The 12,027-nt window shown below is 42.3% G+C and overlaps 1 protein-coding gene across 1 annotated transcript in view; it reads right to left on the reverse strand.

Annotated features, from left to right (window-relative positions):
* Positions 1-12,027, reverse strand: part of ADAMTS12 (ADAM metallopeptidase with thrombospondin type 1 motif 12) — a 415,782-nt gene that overhangs the window by 258,169 nt on the left and 145,586 nt on the right. Inside the window, exon 3 of the mRNA XM_036846885.1 lies at positions 1,068-1,218. Within this exon, the coding sequence (XP_036702780.1) occupies positions 1,068-1,218 (151 nt within the window). The remainder of the gene's footprint in view (positions 1-1,067; positions 1,219-12,027) is intronic.

The following is a 12,027-nucleotide window of genomic DNA, read 5'->3' on the forward strand; positions in this document are numbered from 1 at the left end:
ATTTTTGTATACAGGAAATATAGACTCAAAAATTTCTTATTGTTTACATACTCTGCTAAGATTACGGAAGAAACTCCCAGGAAAGTTACCATCTATCTTAGGGTCTGGATGATGTCTGCAGAGAAATTACTCCTCCCCTTGTCCTTTCTTTCTCCTACTTGGCAAAACCAAGTTCTGAGTCCTCTGAAACCCTTATCAGAATCTACTATCCCTAATTCCTTCCTCATCTATTTTCCCTTTGAGGTCCATGGTTTCTAAATCCTTAAGACACATAAATAATATTATGGATTCCTTTTGTTAACTGTCTCCCTAGTCCACTATTTTTTTTCCTCTGAAGAAAGGAGAAACTAAATCATATTTTTTAAAAGTCCCAATTTCCAGTGGCCCTTTATGCATAACTATTATCTCCTACATATTAAAGAGAATATGGGCGTCGCAAGGAAATAACTTGGGTCAGTTTAGCTCTGAAAACTACCTGAAACTCTTTAGTACAAGGCAGAGAGGAGCAGTTCAGATCATTCCCAAGGCACAGGGGCAGATAACATACCTTGTAGTGGACTACAGACAAAACGCAGCCTAAGGAACCTTGGTTGAATTCATCACTTGATAACATGTTGGTATTTTCTCAGTTTTCTTCACACATCACTATCAGCATCATCAAATATTTAAATCTGCTTTCCATACACAGATATGACAAGCTGTCTAGTAATATTCCATGCTAACGTATTATAACATTGCTGATACTGCAAAGCATTGTTTGTAATTTAAACTATTTTCCTCCAAGGAATTCAGAAGAAGCTTAAGAAAAAAATGTACCATTATGAATACCATATAAATATCATCAACTAATGTGGCAAGGATGTAAGAGAGATACCTTTTTCCTTTCCCGTTAAGAATACAGAGACTTGAGTACAGAGAAGTGAAGGGTACAAGGGGACATATTTTCTGGCCACAGAATGGGGAGGAGATAACAGATTTGAAGAAGAGCAGGTCTTGTTGTAAAAAAAAAAAAACAATAATAAAACAGAAAAACTCCTCCATCCAGTGAGGAGATTAAGTCACAGTACCCTTTAATCCGCAGGCTGGCTCCTTCGTCTCTGGGACGCCCGGCCTCTGCCTCCTGTACATGACATGTGGGTGGTACAGTCCCTCAGCCAGCAGATGATTTTTGACAGGCTCAATGAAAAAGTCTCCATGTGGCAGATGGAAAAATCCAGTCTGTAAATACATGCAATACAAAGGTTTTATTTGAATCAATTCTTTACCAAGGCAAAGAAAATTAGTAAAGTGAAAATTATATAGATTATGATGAGCCCTGAAACTCATAAGACCGGTGCTTTCATCGTCTGCCATTTGATCTCACAGAAGAGCTACATGTAAATAATTTAGTGAAATGTCTTCATAGTCACAGTTATTAAATGTTTTGGGGTAATGATCCCTTTGAGACGCTAATGCAAAAAAGTGTATATATACACACATATCCAAAGGTAGCATACAATTTTTCAGGTTCGTGGATTCCCTCCACCCCTGTAACTCATTGCTGGATATCTATGAATCTTAAATTAGGAACCAGTGTTTCCTGGTTGCCCTGTTATGGAACCGGTACTTATAATCCATATTTCATGGACAACTTTTGGGAACATTTACCTGTAAGTGAGTAGCAGTTTGACTTGAAGTGTGTAATGCCATTCTGCTCTCAAGGAAACAAAGAAATATAATACTAATTTCCTGATCTGAGCCTGAGTTTCCAAGAGTCTAAAGAGGGCACTCTCATTTCACAGATACGGGAATCAGCCATAAGTTGGAGAATGCTGGGCAATGAATAACTCTTTTTGGAGGTCAGGTCTAGAAGCGGTATAGCCGACAACTCTGTTTTCTCTTTGGGAAAATTTCCTAGTGCCCAGTTAAGATGTTTAGGAATTGCTTTGCCAGTGATCTCCTAGGATGGACTTAACTCTCAGGATCTGAATTCTATATTGATGAAAAAGAGGGCTTGCCCTCGACTCCCTCCTTGCAGCTTCACCTTGAGGTGACCAAGAGCTCAGACTCTGGAATTAACCTGGCTTCACATCCCAGCTCCTCCACTTTTTAGCTCTGTGATTTGGGACAAATGACTTGCTCAGGTTAAGCCTTCTCACTTGAAAAATGGGGATAACCAAGGGATGCTGTGAAGATTAAATGAGTTAATACATGCGAAGCTCCTAGAAAAGGGCGTGGCCCACAGTCTTATCTGTTATTAGACTCTTGCCAGATCTCAGATTTTACGTCTTTTCATTGTCTTAGGGTCTCCGGAGTCAATATAGCAGTTCAATGAATACTAAGTTTGCAAAAATAAACCTGGAAAGTTTGAGGTTAGGAAAAAGGTGAATGGGTCCCAAAGTTCAAGGTCCCTCACCACATGTCAGCAAGCTGGGGATGCTCTGCTACACAGACGAGTCTGAAGATGGGGTGAGCGGCCCCCGGGGTCAGGAGGCAACAGGGGCTCTGTGAACGGAGATGCTCTCTGCTGAACAGGCTTTAACTTGGGGGTCTTTCCAAAACGTTTGCTGCACTGTACCAGTAATACAACCAGATCTAAACATAAACCTCACAATTGGCTTCCTATTTTGATTACTGACCTTAAAGTATCTTTGATAACAGGGAGAACAGAAAAAAAGGAACACTTTACTGAAAGTCATACAAATAGCTCTGTGACCTTGAATGGGTCACCCAATCTGTAAAATGTGGATAATGCCTACCACCTCATAGGGCTGTTAGGAGAAGCAAATGAGCTGAAGCTTATCAAAGTGCCATGTGAACTGCTTTACAAATGCAGGGTGGTATTATTTTAACTACCAACTCCAGAAGCGGTTATATCTGACTTCAAATTTGCTGGCATTTCTTAGGAGACATGACATTTTTTTTCCTCAGCCTCTTTCTTTGAGGAAAAACCTCTGGGACAGGAATCAGTGACAAGGTCCAGACTACAATAAATTAGCTGGAAACAGACTTATGCAGGACTGAGATTGGGTTATATTTCTACTCTGAGACAAAGACCAGGGACACAAAGAGACGGTGGGCCTATTGCTAATGAAGCTCATTTGTTCCATGGAAACAAAAGAGAAGGCAAGGACTCCTCGGGGATGGCTGGTGTGGGGGCCATTTGTGCAACTGCCATCAACCTAATACTAAAGTCCTTGAAGAAAAAATAAATAACATCAACAAGAAGGATATATTGGTATTTCTCCAGCCTCAAATTTTGGACCCAGGTGGTGCAGAAGAAACAGATGGGGCTCCAGTTGAGAACATAATAACTATTTTATGGGCAAGACGAATGAGGGTGCCTGAAAGCCAAACAAGCATTTTCTTAAAGGCTTCCTTCCATTTCCGTTCCTGCACGAGGCCAGCTTTGCCAGTGTATACCTGGAAATCACGTGTACAGCCTAACTATTTCTCAGAAGCTGGATGGAGACTTAGGAGAGCAGGGTGACCCACCAGCTGGAGGGGAAACAGAACATCTGCTCATATGCAAGTGGGGCTGTTGGCCCCAGGACCCCGTGTCTGTCGCAGAGAAGGGAAGGGACAGGATAGGGGATGACGGGACATCACTGGTTCACGGAGAGTGAGGCGGGAAGATTTCCCAGCTGAGCTCTGCACCTCCCCTCTCCCCCAACATATAAACACAGAGCTTTGTACACCTGGTACCCAAGTGGCCATGGGTCACTGGTCCCTTCTCATCTAACCAGAGCCAGGTCATGCTCTGGTTAGAGGATACACTGGTTTGCTTTCCACCGGAAGGAAGGACTGGCTCCACGCTTTCCCTGAAGCTAACTGCCCAAGAGAACCACCTTCTTCCACTGCCAGCTCTGGATCTGGACCAAAGAAGGCGCTCTTCATTCCAGTCTTCTCTACAAACTGCTCACCTCTTATATCTTTGAAGGAGAATGAGAATGGACTTGAGGAAAAGGTATCTAATTCACTGGGGGCTTGAACAGGTTCCCAGAAGAACCAGAGCAGGATGAGCCCCAGGCAGAAGCTCAAAGCAGACAAGTTTGCCCTTTGACCTCCGTCATCTCCTCTTCCTCCTGCCAGTATCCAGTATCCCAGCACACTGCTAACTGTCCTTTGGAAATAAACTCACCTCCTTGTTTTAACTAAGTTATAAATATCTGTGAATGCTTCCTGAGGCTCTCTTCTAAGAATTGTTTTAAATAAACTGTATTTTGAAGCATTATAAAAATACAGAAAGATATGCAAGTTATAATTGTAAAGTCCCCTAAATCTTTCATAGAGGGCACACCTAAATGCAGAAACAGAACATTCCCAGCAGCCAAGCAACTTCCTGTTTCCCTTCCCAGTCAATATCATCCCCAAGGGTAACCTTACTCTGGTTTCTAACACTAATACATTTGTTTTAAACCTATCCTTAATTCTTTACAGGAAGCATTACTTGATACAAAAAATAATAATAATAATGTCTTCTAGTTTGTTTCGAGTGTTAGGGACTGGCCAATGGAAGAAATTTAAGGCAGGGGAATTTCTTAAGGTCCATTAAACCAGACTCTTCATACTGCTTCCTACCAGTCCCAACCAGTGGGGATGAGACAAAGGACTGAGCTACCTTAGCAAGAGTCATTTGGCATTGAACCTCTACTGCTCTCTGCTAAGGAAGGAGGGGGAAGAAGCTTAAGAGTCTTTAGTACCAATTTATTTTTCCTAGTCTCCCACTGAAAATAGTTGCCTACAACCTCTCCTCCTTTTCCTCAACTCCCATCAAAGTATTAGTCATCTTGATGTACTTGACGTTATACTTCAGTTGGTGCAATGATTTGGGGTCCAATGGGAAACTGGTAGTGTCTTACAAGCAATTTGTGAATAGAATGTTCTAGAATTGCAAAGCCCAGAGACCTTGAAGAGTCACCTAACCTATGCTGTCATGCCTTCAGGTTTTACCACAGGTGAAAATGGCAGACCAAAGAATAAAAACAATGGTATTGTAAAAGACATAGGGGGAAATTATCAAATTCAACACTCAGGGCCCTGTGTTGCACAACTCAAGGGGGTGTTATTCACATAGAAAAAACTGTGAGTGGCACCCCCTGGAGGTGTGCAGTGGAACATTGTCACTAAAACTCATCAACCTGTCCTGGAAAGAAATGCCTTTTTCACTTGAAAATTTCAGAAGTTAACAAATCAATTTGTTTCTTCCCATGGTGATGAAGACAACATGATGAACATATTCTGAAATCAAGAACAGAAAAAAACTAATTTGGGATAAAGAGGTACCCAAGATACTCAATTATAGTGCATGGATCACTGGGAAAGATATCACCTGTCGCTCACTATATACACAGGACAGAAGATAAAATCAGACCCCCAAATCACCCTTATGGATTATCAATCTGCATCTATCACATGGCCAGCCCAGTGCTAAGAGCTCTCAGAGGGGCAGTGACCCCTGCCTTCGACGTTTACAACCCAGCCAGGAAGACAAGACTGATATCCATAAAATAGCAGAAAGGAGAACAACAAAGCTCTAGAATGTTTGTGTTTAAAAAGGTATAGTGCTCACACGTCCCGAGACACTAGCCCATAAGCTCTGATGCCACTGGGCCTAGAGGTCAGAACTTGAGTCCTGTATCACAGACCTTTCCCCACCTCACACAGCATCTTTGCAGAAGGGGAGGGGAGGTACCTCCCTAGGTGATACAGATTCCAGTGCTGTGTCCCAGGGGAGACAAAGGCCATTGAGGGCAGATGCTTTTCGAGGGCACAGACAGAAGACTGAACTTCTACAGTCTCCAATACACCTGGTCCAGTCCTAAAGCCATTACAGCCTTCCAGAATTATTAACTTTTTTGTTGCTGGGTTGCAAGACGCAGAAAAACTTTCTATCATTTAATACGCAGCCAGGACCCTAAGTCAGAAGTCAAGGGATGACAGAAGCCTCAGCATACAGAGATGAGACCACTGGGAAGATTCCTCCAGGAATAACCCCCCCTCTGCTCTGAGGCCAAGAGCTCCCTGACTGGCCCTCATGGAGCCAAAGGGGAGTGTAACCTGGTAATGTCATCGATTCACAAAGATTTTGCATATTAGTCTTGGCAGCCCTAGGTAAAGCTCAAGCCAGGAAGACATTCTCTGGTGCACCACCTGGTCGCACATGTGCCAGGCAGGTTTTGCAACAATACAGATCTGGTCCCTACCTCCTAAAACAGTGCTGTCAAATAGAACTTCCTGTGATGACAGAGATGTTCTGTATCTGCACTGTCCAACTCAATAGCCACTAGCCACATGTGTCTATTGAGCACTTGATTTGTGGCTAATGTAACAGTGGACCTGAATTCTTAACTTCATTTAACTCTAATTATTATCTTTAAACAGCCCCAGGTGGTTAATGGCTACCATATTGGACTGCATATTTCTACAGAGTGGCTGACTAGTGAAGGAGAGGGATCCATATGTGTACGCATCATACAGTGACGAGTACTGGAATCCAGGGAAAATTTGAAGTTTTGTCTTAGAAGAAAAACAAACTGCAAAAATGTGACATTTCACTATAATAGTTTGTTTTTTTGTGATCAAGCCAATCAGGAGCCAACTTGGAAACACCAAAGTAATGCACACAGCAGAGAACTGAAAGAAGCAACTAGGTATAAAAAATGTAACATTTACCCAAATTAAAATGAATCAGGTTGAGTTCATTTTTGTGTATGGTGTTAGGAAGTGTTCTAATTTCATTCTTTTACATGTAGCTGTCCAGGTTTCCCAGCACCACTTATTGAAGAGACTGTCTTTTCTCCATTGTATATTCTTGCCTCCTTTATCAAAGATAAGGTGACCATATGTGCATGGGTTTATCTCTGGGCTTTCTATCCTGTTCCATTGATCTATATTTCTGTTTTTGTGCCAGTACCATACTGTCTTGATTACTGTAGCTTTGTAGTATAGTCTGAAGTCAGGGAGCCTGATTCCTCAGGGAGATCAGCTCAGTGCTTTGTGACCACCTAGAGGGGTGGGGCAGGAAGGGTGGGAGGGAGACGCAAGAGGGAGGGGATATGGGGATATATGTATACATATAGCTGATTCACTTTGTTATAAAGCAGAAACTAACACAACATTGTAAGGCAATTATACTCCAATAAAGATGTTTAAAAAAAAAGTGAAACATGGGGAACAAATCTGGCAGGACAAGGGTTGTGTGAGGGAGCTGCCATTGTCCTGAGGCCAGAATGGAAGCGGCATGGAGGTACCAGGAAAAGCCAGGGACTGGGGTTGTGATCATACAGAATCAAAAGCCAAGCTCTACTTCGAGAAGGAGCTGTCCCCGTTAGAGCCCTAGAATATCAACCTACATGTCCTCATACCTCGCCGATGCTCTTCGGAGGAACCTACCCAAACCCTAATATACACAAGACCACATCCCACACACTGGCTGGCAGTTCAGAGTCCAAGTAGTAGAAAAAAAAATCCCTACATTAGAAAGTTGATAAAATGAGTTCAAAAAATATATAAGATCAAAAAGTTATGACAGGGTTTAATCAAAATAGCATGAGTTGTGGTCAAATTAGTTAAAACATTGAGCCCCAGTTTTCTCATCTGTAAAATGGGGCAAAATCTATCTTAATTAGCATGGTTGTAATAACTGTCAGAGACACTGTATTAAAATGCCTAGCAGAAGGCTTGACATATATATGGTAGGTAGTCATAAATGCACAGTAGCTCATTTTATCATAGCATCATCCACAGTGAACACGATATAAAGGGGTGACTGAAAGCAGGTATTCTCAAGTCCAGCCATTTGGTTCATCTCTTAGCTGCACGTAACTTAAGCTCTCTGGGCTTCAGTTTTCTCATGTGAAAAATATAAATAGAGGTAGTAACTTGTTAACTAGCTTATTAAAAAGTGTCATGTTTACTAAATGAGTTAGTGTAAAGTGCTTGGATGAGTGTCAGCACGTAGTATGTACCTAATAAGTGTTAGCTATTAGCTATTATGATAGTCTAAGGAACATTCCCCCCAGATCCCTGATGTGATGGATAATTTTATGTTTCAACACAACAGGCTAGGAGGTGCCCAGATTAAACATTATTTCTGGGTGTGTCTGTGAGGGCGTTTCCAGATGTCATCAGCATTTAAATCAGTGGACTCAGTCGATTGCTGTCCCCAATGTGGGTGGGTGTCATCCAATTTCTTGAGGTTCAGATCTTCTCCAGCCCTCAGACTGGGATTTACACCATCAACTCCCCTGGCTGTCAGGCCTTCAGCCATGGACCAAATGACACCATGCCTGTCCTGGTTCTCCAGCTTGCAGATGGCAGATTGTGCAACTTCTTAGCCTCCATAATCGTCTGAGCCAATTCTTCATAATAAATACACTAATTAGGGGAGAATCAGTGGTGCCTGGACGTACATTGAACTGTCTGGAAAAATCTGAGAGGAGACAGAATTAATAGCTTTCTCTTTCTTGCTTTTTGATAGTCTTAGAGCTGGAAGCGATGGTGGAAGCCTTCGAATCAAACTTCACACACCACTCAGCCTGGGAGGTTGGTTTTCAGGGCATCGCTCAGGAAGATCAAGGCTGATTCTCAAACTGGGATTTCTTCAAATGAATTAAGGCTGAAATCTTCAATAAACTTAGTTTCCAAGTCTCTAGGTCAACCACGGGAGCCAGGTCCTGCCCTCCCCCTTCTCCTACTGGAAACAGAATCTACAGCACAGTATGTATTCCACTAGTGGAAAAGCCAGACTTTGGAGACAGGGCTGAGTTCAACACTCAACTCCAGCACTAGCAAGCAGGGTAGTAATTTGCACAAGTAATTTGGTCTCTCTGAGCCTCGGTCTCCTCATCTGTAAAATGGCGACAAGAACATATTCTTTGTTGAGGAGTATTGATAAGAACAGAATAAAGTAATATATAAAAATGAGCCTGAACAGTGCCTGGCCTGCTGTCCCCATGGTTTTCCTCCAGGTGATGGTGCTTGGACTCTTCCCTGTGACTCAATCAATCACTTCCTCATCTTGCAGCATGCTTAACATGGTTGTTTGTTTCTGGAAGTACTCAGTTTGGGGTTCCAGAAGAAAACCTTCTGCTCACATAAGGGTAGAAAAGTTGTCCCTTAATTAATTTTCTTTGCTTCTTACTTCATAGTACTTGAAACTGAGTGCATTTATTCAATTACAATTCCCAAGAGCTGTTGCCACAGATTCACTCACTATTTTTCTTATGGGAGGTTGGATAGAAAGAGAGATAAGAGATAGAGGTAGAGAGAGAGAGAGAGAGAGAGAGAGAGAGAGAGAGAGATAGGACAGCCACTCAGCCCAATAAAGTGGATTTTTAGAAATTTAAAATGTAACCACCAAAGAGAATGAGGCATCAGATGACCCACTTATCTCTAATTTTAGCATGCAAAAGAACCACATGGAAAGCTATTAAAAATGCATATACCTGGGAGCCTTGTCCAGAGATTCCAATCAGTAAATCTAATGTGATACCCAGGAATCTGCATTTTAGTAAGCACCTTGGGGTTGTTGATATAGATAATTCATGTATCATACTCTGAAAAACACTACGCTATTCCATTAGGTAGTGCTGGATTGTTTTTAACTTCTCTCACCATCAAACTGGCATAACACTACAGATATGGCGAAATACTTGTCATGGCCCTAATTAAACATTTAGTTCACCTCAATCAAAAGAAGTGTCAACAATAATGATTGCTGATTGCAGTTTGTATAGAATATCCCCCTGAATCTGAGGTTCGCAGAGAAGGCCCTTAACATCTTGGCAGATCAGGGAACTTAAAAGATCCCCAAAAATAAAGTTTAAACCATTCTAGGAAGTAGGTGAATAAATGTTTTGGATTTGAAATGTGAAATAAATGTGAAATCATTTCACACCAAGAAGAAAACGTGCAGTCTGAAAGAAGCTGACCTGACACAAATGCTAAAGAATCCTACCAAACCTATTATTCTCAAAAATTAAAGAAGAAATTTTCATTACATCTGGAACCATGTGTTCTTAGATAAGCCAACAGAATCAAGGAACATCATCTACGAGTCACTGTAGCAACCAATAACTCAACAGAACTTCTCTCTCATGCTGTCTTCAGGGACAGGGTGGGAGCCTCATAGATGACAGTGTCTTAAAAAATGGTCTTTCTAATCCCATCAGACACTTAAGGTCATTTCTGACTCATTCTCCCAATAATCTTCTATCAGACAATTTTTTTGTTTCTCAAAATTTCTCTATGTGTTTGCTTTTTTTGTCCCTCTAAGCAGCAATCCATGTTTGTCATCACTAGAAAATGAGAAGCCCAACTAAAAGGAAGGGGAAAAAATTAGCTAGTACCTTGAGAGCCCAGGAACCATGTTATTAAGGAGAACAAGTGAAAGCACTTTCTTCCACGGGGAGCAGAAAACCATTATCGTAGATTTAGCCAAGACACAACACTATTCTTTCATGAAGCCCCAGCAGTCCATCATTCTCCAGTCAGAAAACACCCTCCACTGTAAGGATGCAAAGCCCCCACCCCCACCCCTGGGCTGTGGAGAACACGACCCTGGCCCTGCTTCTCCCACTGTGATGGGTGACAATCCCTGATGGGCAACAATCCCTGATCAGGGAGAGCTCCCACTCCTGGAGGGAAGAGCACAACAGCCTGTCAAGACTGTTGATATGGCCACCAAAGTGATTTTGAACTGAAACAGAGCATTCCAGGGTTGTTTACCAATGGCTCAGGGCCAAAGGGGAATGCCTTGTCTCATGGCTTAGTGATGGGAGTTGGCAAACCATGAGAGAATTTGATGGCCCGTTAACTTCACTAAGTGTCATGGCAGAGAAAGGGGGAAAAAAGGAAGAGGAGGTCTAGTGTGCAATGCTAAAGACATGAATGTGACCACTGAGAAATATTTATATCCTCATTACATGTCTAGAACAAAATTGGTTAAAGGAAGATTTGCCTTCCCAAGGGCTCTTCATGAGAGTGTAAGTCCACACTCACTGTCTCTACTTTGTATGCCACACTAAAGTCATAACTATAGTGGAACAAATTTATTTTAGTTACTTGTAATCGCCCACTACCCTGTGAGGAGAACGGGTCTGGGTTAATACAGTACTTTTAGGCCAAGGGCAAAAGAAAACCTTCCTACTCAGTAGAATAGACTTTGACCTACTTGAAGACAACATTAAAGTGGTATGAGGAAGGGAAATAGCAACTGAGGAAGTCCTAAATAAGGGTGTTTAAGAAAGAAGGAAGGGCTTCCCTGGTGGCGCAGTGGTTAAGAATCTGCCTGCCAATGCAGGGGACACGGGTTCGAGCCCTGGTCTGGGAAGATCCCACATGCCGCGGAGCAACTAAGCCCGTGAGCCACAACTACTGAGCTTGCGCGTCTGGAGCCTGTGCTCCGCAACAGGAGAGGCCGCGACAGTGAGAGGCCCATACACCGCGATGAAGAGTGGCCCCCACTCGCCACAACTGGAGAAAGCCCTCGCACAGAAACGAAGACCCAACACAGCCAAAAATAAAAATAAATAAATAAATAAATTTATTAAAACAAAAAAAGGAAGAAAGAAGGGAGAAGCTGGGAGTCCCAGAAATAATCCAGATTTAGATAAAGCGGCACCTGGAGATGGAGAGGCTAGAAAGGAAAAAACCCATAGAAGAAGATGCATCAGCTGGCGGCCAACGTGAAAGATGTGCAAAAAAGAAAATGGGGATTTTTGCTTGGAGCATCATAGGAAATGTACAAGGTAAACTCCTTTATCTTTTTTACCTATGAAACCTTCAGTAAAACAAACACTGTTCTCTAATACTTTTTTTTTGTGACTAGAAATACTGTATCCTCCCTCAAAGGTGGCACAGGGAGAAAAAGAGAATCACTGAAGCAATGTATATGAGGAATCTCTTTTTCTCTTTAAGTAGAGGGTAAAATCGTCTACTTGAGGCAAGTAGGAAAGGCATCTGGGAAACTGCTCTGAAGAATGGGAGAAGGCACCAACCTTTGACAGAGCCCAGTTGAAGCCTCAGCTGAGATCGTGAGCCACT

The sequence above is a fragment of the Balaenoptera musculus genome, chromosome 3, assembly GCF_009873245.2.
Source record: "Balaenoptera musculus isolate JJ_BM4_2016_0621 chromosome 3, mBalMus1.pri.v3, whole genome shotgun sequence".
Classification (NCBI taxonomy): domain Eukaryota; kingdom Metazoa; phylum Chordata; class Mammalia; order Artiodactyla; family Balaenopteridae; genus Balaenoptera; species Balaenoptera musculus.